The sequence below is a fragment of the Aulonocara sp. 'chitande type north' Nkhata Bay genome, linkage group LG15, assembly GCF_057382095.1.
Source record: "Aulonocara sp. 'chitande type north' Nkhata Bay isolate Kocher_YH1m ecotype deep benthic linkage group LG15, A_spYH_male_GT1.1, whole genome shotgun sequence".
NCBI classification, from domain to species: domain Eukaryota; kingdom Metazoa; phylum Chordata; class Actinopteri; order Cichliformes; family Cichlidae; genus Aulonocara; species Aulonocara sp. 'chitande type north' Nkhata Bay.
In genome coordinates, this window is record NC_141358.1 from 13179022 (window position 1) to 13191205 (window position 12184).

Sequence of the window (12184 nt, forward strand, 5' to 3'; positions counted from 1 at the left end):
TTTTATGTAGGAATATAACCGGAATACAACCAGTCGTCAATTAGTTGACCAGTTGGTCACCGCAACTACTTGCAATGAGTGTACAACAGCAAATATCCAATGCAGTAACCGGGCAATCCCTTTACTAGCTGCTCAGAGGTTGATGTTTTTACTCTGGTGTGACTGAGACATAATATACGGATTCTTTAGGTGGAAATAGTTAAATTTAGTGGTTATGCTGAGCTTTCACTGGAATAAATTACTTTTTTTATTTAAATAACATTATTAGTGATTTTTTTTAACATCAGACAGGATGTTTTATCATAATTCAAAAAAGCAAAAACGCTAAAATTGTACAGACGTACTCCAAAATGTTACAAATTTACTTCAAGCAACCAACCATCTCATAGCTAATCCATAACAGGTTGCTTTACACTGACATAAACCGTTAGTGATTTCTACTCTAAATACAAGTTGAACAGGTTATTAGACAACAAAGAGATTTGCTGGATGTGTCAAATCGGAATTCAGTTACTTCGTGGGCACTAGCGCTGAATATTGTTAGTGTACTTTGATCAGTTCAGAGTCTTCCGAGTGGAAAGTACCTGAACTATTTTCTTCTATGGTTATGACAGACACTGAGCTAATATATCACACCACTGAGAGCTAGTCATAATCACTTTGTCTTATTCTGTGACTCACACTTTTGCAAACATGTGATACATGCTCGTAGACACCTAGATACACACACAAACAAATACACACAGGTGGGGCACCTGAATGTAGCTTGATTGTGGCTTCCAAAACACTTAATCTAAGGTAATCCAGGTTTAATCTGCTGTTATCACTCTTACTGACACAGAGGGGTATGAGTTGTGGCTTCTTTCTTCTCTCTTTCTTTCTTCTTCTTCTTCTTCTCGCTCCTCTGCCACAGAAAGCTTTATTGTACTCAATTAAATGTTAATCAGGAACAGTAGCTCATCCTGTCCTTTACAGACTTGATGATGCCAGATAGGTGGAGCGGTGTGATTGAAAGAGACAAGCTCAGAAGAAAACTAATTAAAGTTTAAAAGCCACATTGGAGAGCCACGTTCAGAAATGATAACTTCAAACACGCCTCAGGCAGATATCTGTTGAGAGAGCGCGGGTGCGGGTAGCCTTACCTGCTAGACACACATTGCTGTTTATAGTACCCCTCCCCACATACACATCTAAAAATACATAAAAAGTCAACACATAAGCCACTGTGTGTTTATTAGTAGATGTTGGTGTGCAGGATGGCGAAGGGAGTCGATTATAGAGGAGGAGGAGGCGACGAGAGAGAAGGGGCCCTCTTTAGCAATGTGGTTATCAGAGAAACTGAAATGTAACGCCACAGCGGGAGGTACATGCATGCTGACTCTGCATGTGTGTGTGTGCGTGTGTGTAAGCAATGTGTTCACTAGGTCACCTTGTTATCAGCTGTCACCCAAACTGCGAGTCTTACCCCCCACCTGAAAGACAAGTTGTCGGGTGCTATGGAGACAGATAAATAAACCCCACCCCTTGCCCTGTTGGTATGCAGGCCTTTAAGCATGCACGCACGCAAATGAACGCACGCGCACGCCTACAGCAGCTGGGCTGATAGCAGCCCTTTGGATAGTCATTAGCTATATTCTTGACTGCCCAGCAAGACTTCCTTTGCTCCACTGTTCATTTCCTGTTTTCTAGAAACAAAATATTTCCTTTCTTGTATTCAAGCCCATTGTTTTGCATGCTGTGTTCATATATAAATCAACTGGATTACAACTGATTGAGGAGGAAGTCATATTTTGATGCACATCACTTCAAGACATTTGGAAAATAATTTTATTCACCAAAACTGATGATACATGTAAGCAGTAAATACACAGGTTGGGCCAGCTGCTAATGAGCTTATTTAGAAAGAGCAAACTGGGCTAAAGGGGATGTATAATTGCTGTTTTCCTCCGTGTCTTATTTCTTTTTACAGAGCCAGACAGACGGTGTGTCTCAGAGCGGCATGTGCATTTTCCAGACTAGCGTTTCTGGATTCTATCTTGAACCTTCCTGCTCAGACTCTGACCTAGAAAAGTGCTTTGGTTAACCTTTCCCTCGGGAGGTTGAAGGCAAGGGTCAATTACAGAACAGTAGGGCTGGAGCAGGAAGACAAGTAATGACATGCTTTCAAACTTACTGTACGAGATTTAACTGAGGCCGTTCAGGTAAAAACTAATGTTTAACCACCAGATAAACCACTGCAGAGTCAGGTTTTGTTCCTAGATGTTAAAATACCTGCATATGTGGACATTTTTGATTTCTTTTTCTTGGAACTTTCTTTATTTAGCAGCTGGCGATGACTCTTGCAACTTCAGCTGTGCACTTTGCTGCAGTTATCTGGCTGAAACACCAGTTTTGTGCACTAACAGTTGGAAAAAGATCAGTGTAATCTGATGTCGTATAAACTGCTGAGCAAATGTTTTGCAGCATGAGGGTTCCGCGATAGCAGCGTCACAAATGTGATTCAACAGGCTCTGGAAAGAACCTGCAACACGATAGCTGCAGTTTTATAAAGCGACGAAGAACTTAAAATAATCCTCTGGGAAAATTCCACCTGTGATTGTTAGCACGCCGGCTGTGGGAAATAACTGTGTTATAACTGTAACACAGCCAGTAATAATCAACAACACTAACGAAAAATGAGGCCTCTTAAAAGCGTTTGAGGGAACAGCTAAAAATGAGGATAAATGTGCTCATATGCAATCTTAACAAAAGCTAGATAAGATAAATTGATACCATTCTGTTGCCTGTAGAGTAAATATGCAGTTGAACCAGGGGCCCATTAGTTGAGCTAAGCATAAACATCAGCATCAGTGGGAAAACAGCTGTCCTTGCTCTGTCCAACGGGAACAGAACCCACTCACCACCTTGTCTGAAGTCCATTAATTAAATATATGTTTGTGTAATCCTGTTCAAAAGCTGAGGAAACACCCAATTTTTTGTTGTGTTGAGATATAGTGGAGGTCTGGACACAGATACTGACAGAGACTCTCAGCACGTTGACGTTAATGGGCTTGGACACACGGACTGTATATAAAAGATGGACATAGCAGCCATGACATCACCTCTTGGACCGTTTTTCAGACTGGCTGCAAGCAAGGATGGATCTGACTGAGAGGACGGGGGATGCTTCACACATATACAACAGCAAACTCTCAATCACAACCGAGTTCTGCTCCAAATCACAACTTTTTTCTCATCCTTTTAGGGTCTAACTGGGACTATAGTTTAAAGGTCTGCACACAAAAGGCTAGGCAAATATAGTGCCAGTCAAAAGATGTTGGGGTGATGGTAGTCAACATATCACCCACCCCTAGAGTAATTTTATACCAATGTGTGGTGCCCTTGGTGTGATGCCAAACAGCATTGTACCTGCAATGTCCGCTAGTCGTGCACCTCTTAATATTTGTAACCTGGATTTTTGAACTGCTGCTGCCACAGCTGGCTTGAAGACTCAGGTGTCGGTTTTTACCCCTGTTTTATTGATATATATCAGTACAGAAGTTTCAAAAAACCTTTGAGTATAAATGGATGTGGCTGTGTGATCGCATTACATCTGGCACGTGAAGCAACCAAACCGGCAGGTACACTGGAGCCTTAATCCCTTACTGCATGAGGTAAAATGCTGAGTCAAACCAAGCCCTCATCTTGAACCTGCAATTCGTGTGTAGGACACATGTGTTTGTATTTTAGATGTTATCAGTAACTGGGCATGTGCAGGCATGTGTCTGTTTAACACATGCAAAACACATAACACACACACTATGACCGGTCTGCTTCCAAAATCCAAGCCTTGTCAAAACACAGCTGGGCTCCACTGAGGTTTTAGGACTATTCATTCGTATTATAAAACCTTGAGTGTCTCAAAAACAGAGTTGCGTTACAATAATGGCCACCAAAAAAATAAATAAAAAATACTCCCTTGATATTGCCTTGACTCCTTCTTGTCTTTTTTCCTTAATGAGAGGAGAGGACCGAGATTTATCTCCATTCATTAGAGCCCACAACAGATCTCAAGAGTTGCGCTTCAGAGGAGCAGCGGCAAGCTACAGGGGAATGGCTTGTTTTTGCTCACCACGGTGTTTTACATCCAGACAAATGAGGGAGCTGGCAGGAAAATAATGAGGGATGGAGCGAGAGTGAGAAAAGGAGAGCGGACTAAAGAAGAGGAGTTCAAGCAATGAAGGAGAGACTGAAATGGTGAGAGAGGGTTCGCCTTTAGCCAAGAACAGGCCCTTAAAAATTAATATGGTGATCTGAATTCATCCCAAGTGCACTGAATAATTGAGAAGTGTCTTTGAGGAGAACAGGTCGTTCTGAGGGTGACATGGGTGGTGAGGATCCAGAAAATTAAGAGAAAAAGAGAGAAAGAAATCAGAAAGTGTGCTTTTTTATTGTCCAGCCTCCTTAATGTTCACACAAAGCTCTCCGGAGACTTCAAAATGTGCTTCTTTCTGTGTGTTTCATAGGCCTGACTAATTATGACAGAAAATCTGAAGAAGAATACAGGTTTTAATGCAGAGTCAGATGGATAGACAGATAAGGTAATGAAAAAGAAAGAAAAGCAGATGCTGGCACTTGTTGACGTACAAGCGGCCAAAAGTATTTGGACACCTTTGTTATCTTACATCTGTGAGTTTTTAATTATTGTTTCCTTGTTCCACTGAAAGGGGAATCCGAATGCTTCGGCACACAAATGAATACAAGACTATAATAGCGCATAACCTTGCAACATAGTTTGGGAAACACCCTTTCCTGCCAAACCACGTCTTTAAATCTGCAAGTGCAGATATTTTTGCGAGTACAGTGTCAGAAAACATCTGCATTTGGAACAGCTGAAAATGACAAATACAGAGTGAGTAAACCAAAATATAAAAGTTGTACAGCTAAGCAATGCCCTCAGGCTCACTACACTCTCTCTGTAAGCCAATGGGGGCTCCTATTTTGCATTGTTTTCTTGAGGTAGCTGATTATGGCCTCTTTAAAATAACACGTTTGGAAACTGACTTTACACTGACTCCAAGCCAGGTGTCATCACCCATCCCCTCCCACCATCTCACCCATGAGCTTATATGGATTGATTTCCCAGTTGGTCTTGCAGCATAATTTCTCCCTATGACTTATGCAGAAATTGCATATGGATATGATTTTGATTTGTCTGCATACTTTTGTCCCTTTAGAATGATTTTCAGATGCACATCTAGATGGGAAAAAGCTGCTTGGGCCTTTTAAAGAAGATGTTCCCATAGATTGGAATGGAACTGGATTGGAAATGGAACTGGAACAGAACCTGGGGGTTTCCTGCACACCGAGGTTGACTGCTCTGGAAGACGCTATTCACACTTGAGGGGGAGCCTGAAGCTGGTGTGTTCCTACAACCCATTGTCCCTTTCGTCTTACGCCCTTCCTTGGGGAATCACAGCCAGAGGGCAGTTGTAATACCCCAATTTAGAGCAAAGCTTGTTAATTTACCCCCTCCTCTCGTCCCCTCCTCTTACTGTCTCCCCCCCCCCCCCTTTTTTTTTTTTTTGCTTCACTTCCTTCACATTGGTAATTTCCCAGCTCCATCTGAGAGGACTTCAGATTGTGCTCCACATACATACAGACACATACACACACCACCCATTTCTCCTGTCTAATCTTTTTTGGTATTCTCCTTCAGTATTATGAGAGTTTCTTTAATATCCCGTCATCAACCTCAAAGAGTGCTTAAAGCTGAGGTAGGCCACATGTTTTTCCTCTGGCTGGACAAAAGAAATCCTTAATAATACAACTGTAATTTAAGTGGTCTGGGAGGGAACTAGACTCGTTTGCCTCCCTTGGACTCTGGTTTTAGGCTTTAGAAAATCCAGCCCTATTACGAGAGACTGGTCAATCACGTCTTTTCAGAACAGATCAGGTGAGTAGTCATATAAAAGGTGAAATAAAAATAACAATTTTACTATGGCATGCAGGGTTTCAGCTCATATCAAGAACTATTTTCACTATTTTCTGGTGTTTTATTTGATTTGCTGTTTCTAGAATTCGATCTGCACTCAAGCTGGGCTCCTATCACCCAAATAAATCTCATCCAACACTGGAATAATGAGCAAGGAATGAAAAGTGAAGAAAGCTGTATTTTCCCCCTACTTCCCTTTTTCTCCACCTTGTCCCGCTGTAATAGAAACAATAAATAATTTCGGCTCCAAAGAATCAACTGTTTCGGAGTGCCTGGATAATCAAACACAGGTTTTTGTAACTCTCTTTTCCGCACAAAATCAGATGGTCTAATATGTAACGGTTAGGTCCGGAGCCTGTTTCTATCCCTGCGTGTGTGACTGTTGCAGTTGTTCTGTAGATGAACCTGTTTTCTTTTCTCTTTGTAGAGTGAGAATCAGATAAGGTGCCTTTAACTCATGTGGTTGTGACTCAGTGTTCTGCGGTTTCAGCTGAACGTGAAGTCTCTCCAAGTATCCATCAATTATCCAAGGACTTTAATATTTGTTTAAAGTGTGTTGCAACCATAAGGATCTTAAAGACTAACATAATTTAATCAATAAAATTAATTTCAGATCCCTGTATTAATTTACAACTCCTGAACTGTTTCGATAAGCCCGAACATGACCAGACAAATGCACTAGATATGTCTCAGCATGTCCGTGTGGAAATGTCTGGTCTAACCCTATTTAAAAAAAACACACACAGACAAGAGCTTAAGCAATCAGCTTTATATCAGATGGTGATAACCGTACTTTATGTGCAGTGTAGCTGTTACAACCTCTTAACCTTAATTACCAATGTGACATAACCAGGGCTTGGCCTGTGACGGGCAGCCATTGGGAACAGGGAGCCTATTACAACGAGGTTAAGTAACACTGGAGCACAAAGTTCACTGCAGCTCAGAATACTTGCGTGTACTTGCACAGAAATACACACAGGTGCACCTAATCTTTCGTTTATGCAAACAACACGCACACACACACAAACCCAGTGTTATGCATGTGCATGCATGTGTGCTATTTTGAGATTCACTCCCCCGCCATACCAAAGCTTTTTAACACACATTTCAGCAACTCTGAACCAGACCACCCCCACCACCACCACGACAGAAACCTTGCTGAGAAACTGCAAAATATACTGGTTCAGTCCAAAAAGTTAGGTGTATTTGGTCTAGCACACTCAGGAAAAATGCTCATTGGATTCTGCTTCTGAGGGCAAAAAGACTAGTATAGAATTTTTGATAAGAATAAAGAAAAGATAAAGTTTTTCTTTTAACTTAGGAAATGAACACTTGTTTTCAGTGTCTAAGAACAAGTTAATGACAAATGGTACATGTTTCAGGAAAAGAACATCCAGTTTCCGTACCCGATTAAAGACAATCTAAGGTAATAAAAGCGTTACTGTTGGCTATCTGCTTTTACTGAGGCTGATGGTTAACTGAGAAAGACATGGAGCACAATGTTGTAGGTGGGAACCTGGAGAGAGACCTCAGGAGGATTACTAGGATTTGCTCAGCAAATCTCCTCAACAAAGGTGCCCTGGGTGCATGAAACTGTAGGTGTTCAAACCTCTGTGTGGAGGTGAAACCTAAGAGCAAAGGAAAGGGACTCTGAGGTCCCCATGCAGAGGCAGTCCTCTGAAAACTGGGCTCTGCAGGCTGTCTTTAGTTTCATGGGCTTTTCACTAAAGCCTTAGTACAGCTTGGGACATGCTCAGGCCTTAATGCTGAGAAGCCTGCTCATTATTTCAGAGCTGTAGAAGTGTCATCCTTTAAAAATCCAGTGTTATTGAATCACAGATTATTTCAACACAGATTTCAATAAAGATTTGGTGAATCCCTGCAACATGTTTAACTTTTTTTTCTCCAGTTTGAGACGTTTTGTATAACACTTTGAATAACTAGATTCCTCTATGAAGGAAAATGATCCCAGCTGTGGACGTACACCTAATGAACTTGTGGCTTTGATAAACATCACCACCCTGCAGATGGTATTTTACATCCCTAAACGCCACTGGAAGTAAAGCCCAAGATCAGCTGGAATGAATAGCCTGTATTTGTGTAGCACTTTCCTAGTCCCTAAGGACCCCAAAGCGCTTTACACATTCAGTCATCCACCCATTCTCACACACACATTCACACACTGGTGATGGCAGCTACATTGTAGCCACAGCCACCCTGGGGCGCACTGACAGAGGCGAGGCTGCCGAACACTGGCGCCACCGGGCCCTCTGACCACCACCAGTAGGCAACGGGTGAAGTGTCTCGCCCAAGGACACAACGACCGAGACTGTCCAAGCCGGGGCTCGAACCGGCAACCTTCCGATTACAAAACTCTCTGTTCTTGAAGTCTGGAAACCTGCAAGCACAAACCACTTTATCTAATTTACTACCACCGCTCCAGCACCAAAACACATTAAATGGAAAGTTTTCCTCAGCATCACACATGTAAACAAACCAGCACGCACAAGAATATGTTTCTGGTTAGTCAGTTGGCAAGTATCCTGAAGATTCCTGATCCAGACTTCTAATTTCTGTGTTTACCTTTGCTCAGGCTAAAAACAAATCCAATCTGATTCACAAAAGATGTTTTTTGGAAACCTCAAGGCACTCTTCCTAATGGCCTCAATAAACGTTGCTCACTGCTCATTTCCTAGAATCTCAAAGGATGTGATGGGTAGCATGACGCCGAGAGACACACTGGCCACTTGAATGAAATATGCCTGGTTAAAATAAACTGCACTACTCTGTATCACAGATCTGTGATAGAAAAAGACGTCAAAACTCTGTTACAGCTAAAAGCAGCTAGAGTCTGCCTGTCTTATTCAACAAAAAGAAGAAAGAAGAAGGCATAGGCTGTGAGCCCCGGCCAAGATTTACTGACAGGACATGTGTAACACTAAACCTCTGACAGCTTGGCCCTCATGCCCGAAATTCCAGGAGTAACAGCCCTGCATGGTGACGGTGAACTCGGCCTTGATGAGGCTACACCCCGAACCATATCACATAAGAAAACTTGAGAAGGCCTGACAAAATATGGGCCCCCAAAGGACCGATCCTTCAGCTTATGGTGGGTGTTAATCTCTGCCCTTTGACCTTTTGTACTTCCCTCCAACGCCCTCTCTTTTTTCACAGTCCCCATATGCCTTTTCAGTCACCAGATCGATGCATAACAGCTCGCCCAAACTCAGGGCAGATCTTATGTAATTTCCCCATGGTAGGATCAGCAACCTTGGCAGTTGCCTACCTGACCCAGGAGACTGGCAGATCCCTGCCAAGGTTTACATAACAAATAGCAAACAGGGCAATGCCTCTGTGGTTACAATAACATAATGGAAATGTGTCTCATATATATATATATTTTATCCAAGTGACTATCAAAGTGTCATTCTAGTATCGCAACCACAGAAAGACTGAATGGTTTCACTGAACCAACCACAGTGAGGTTTCATTGCAGAGGTTAGTCATAAAAGGAAGGCCTCGGGATTCAAATGTTTCCACTGAGCACTAGTGTTAAATTGTTATGTTTACATTCAGCTCCTTGGCCAACCGGATTAGCTGCTGTTCAGTAACTGTCTTATATAACTGCATCATTCTTTGAAAGTCTTATGTAGCACCGCTTTACTCAAAATATGCCACTGTGTTTCCAGACAAACTGGTTCAAGTGTTCGTTTGCTCCATTTCCAGCCATCAAAGAAATATCACGGATCAGGAACTTGGAATTTTTCCAAGTCTTATAATGTTTTTTTGGAATAAGCTCCTCCTGTCACATTTTGTTACATTTAGAAGATAATTATGTAAAGGATTTACCAATCCTCATGCTGATTAAAGAGATTCGTGATCTTAAATGGCCTTAAAAAAAACCTGTGTTTTCTTACTGCTCTGTAATTTTTTCCATTAGCATGATAATGAGAGGTGTAATGAGTGCCAGACTTCCCAAATAAATAGAAGCTGAAAGGGGGGGGGGAGGGGGGAATCTACAGTCTTGGCATAATTGAGTGCATGTGAGTGTCTGTTTGTGAGTGTACGTCAGTGGGTTTGCAAGCCACATGCTTTTTGTTTTTGTTTTGATGGAGGAAGGGGGGGGGGGGGGGGCTGGTGGGCTGGATGGTGGGAAGACTCTTACCTTCCATCCTGCGGAGCTGTTGCTGTCGCCTTTGTCTTTGAAGTAAGGGATGGATCTCACCATCCACTCATAAATCTGGGACAGTGTCAGTCTCTTTTCTGGCGAGCTCTCAATGGCTTTGGTTATCAGGTCGGCGTAGGAGAGATTCCCCCAGGCGTTACGGCGAGATGATGTTTTCCTTGGGGTCTGCACGGCAGACAAGCTGCTGGGGTTCAGAGCGCCAGGGGTGGCCGTCGGGGAGTGTGTGGAGAGCGGGGAGCCACTGCTCTCCTGGCCGGGTGAGGAGAGCGCTCCATCGGCAATGGGACTGTTGCTACTCTGATCTTCTGCCGCCGCGCCAGAGCCATTGACACTGATGGCAGCCGCGGTGGCACTGTCCTCTTCGTCATCCTCTTCCTCGGGTATAATATCTGTGTCATTGCTCTCCGGCTTCACCGCGCTCGAGTCCGGTCGCGGCAGAGGCCAGGTGCAAGACCTTGGCCGCTTTTGGGGCTCAAAGTCCGGGTCTATAGCCACTTCCAGGTCCTTGAGTGTGTCGGGGAGCGGAGCCTCAGCCATTCTCTCCGGCTCCAATCACAATCTCGCCCCCGCTGCCAGATAATAAAGTTAAAGGACAAGAAATGGAGAGCTGTCAAAGTCGCATCCCATGAATGCGCGCTCCCGTCCTTTGTTGCTAATTCTATAGCAGGTAAGTCCCGAGAAAAACTTCAGTTATTCACGCCTGGGAAGGACAGGAAGAAAAACAAGAATCAAACCCAAAGCACTTGGTTATAGAAAAGCAAAAAAGCATAAACGACAACAACAAAAAAAAAAAAAGCCGAGTCTACAAAACACAGTGCTAAATGTGTCAGTGAAGCCACACTAGTACTATTTAAACATGGCACCCCGTGATCTTCACTACATTTATAATAAAATACTACTTCACTAATACTACTTCACTAACAGAAGCTCTACGTATAATCCCCTCCTGCTGCAAGAATCTGGAGAGCACCGGCGGAGGAGAAAGTGCTAAAGCTTCCTTTCTCTGGGGCATAAATCTGTTACGAACACTTTAAATTAAATACCTTGCACGGCCGGTCACTTGATAGCACAAAAACCCCTCAAATACAGAAAAGACTAAATCCCGGATTGTCCACAGCCACTTCCAGTTGCCATCTTGACTCTTTTCTCTTTCACTCCTCAAGTGCGCACAGCGATGTGAATGCAGACAGGACGCATGCAGGGCAAGTCGGTGTCGATGTGGAATAAGACTGCCACCTCACTCCGGGTTACTACTGTATCTCGATCTGCCCTCCACACACTGAGATACATACACACGCGCATGCATAGGCTCACACACGCGCATGCATAGGCTCACACACACTCTTTACACACGCGCGCGCACGCAAGTCGATTAAAGACCAGCCCTCTGGATCCTGCGCATGGGATCGCCTTTTAAAGTGACACTACAGTTACATCGGACAGCTGTATCTCTGAGCGCAGAGGAGGCTGGAACTAAAGATTGCTGCACGGCTGGGACACGTCCTGACATGTCAGTGAAGTGCAAAGAAATTAAAGGACACAGGAGGAGAAGGAAGAGGGAGAAACACTGAAGTCCTTAACATGTTTACTTCAGAAAGGATTTCACTGTTATTGGAAAGCTAACATATTGTTTCAGGAAATGGAATTTGTGCCACAACAGGTGCAGGTATATATATATTTTTTAAAACGTAACAAGTTTAATGTCAGTTGCTTCATAAAACCTTATAAATTGTTACATTTATCAAGTTTTATATATGATGCAATATTAAAATTGTTCGTTTTTTCGCCAAAACATATATATTAAAGTGATATTTAAAAACATACTGATTTACATCCATCTTTAAAGTTAACTTCCTATTCAGTACTCAAAGTTCAGTGGCTGATTGTGCCTTTAATCAGTCAATCACGCCCAGACCACTCCCACTTTTGTAGTCCAGAATTACGTCATCCCTTCTAGAGATGAGGAGAGTAATCCTAGATGGTTCTCGGTCCAGTAAGTGATGCTCTGGGCCTCCATCCCCTCC

General features: G+C 43.0%; 1 protein-coding gene and 1 long non-coding RNA gene across 2 annotated transcripts in view; one reads left to right on the forward strand and one right to left on the reverse strand.

Moving 5' to 3' along the window:
- The window catches only part of foxo3b (forkhead box O3b), a 42279-nt gene extending 30769 nt beyond the window's left edge, over positions 1-11510 (reverse strand). Inside the window, exons 1-2 of the mRNA XM_086264278.1 lie at positions 11204-11510; positions 10140-10860 (exon numbers count right to left, since the gene is read on the reverse strand). Coding sequence (XP_086120404.1) covers positions 10140-10697 — 558 coding nt within the window. The 5' untranslated portion in view covers positions 10698-10860; positions 11204-11510. The remainder of the gene's footprint in view (positions 1-10139; positions 10861-11203) is intronic.
- LOC147312712 (uncharacterized) overlaps positions 1-12184 on the forward strand; it is a 78850-nt gene that overhangs the window by 57960 nt on the left and 8706 nt on the right. The gene's annotated exons all lie outside the window — the stretch shown is intronic.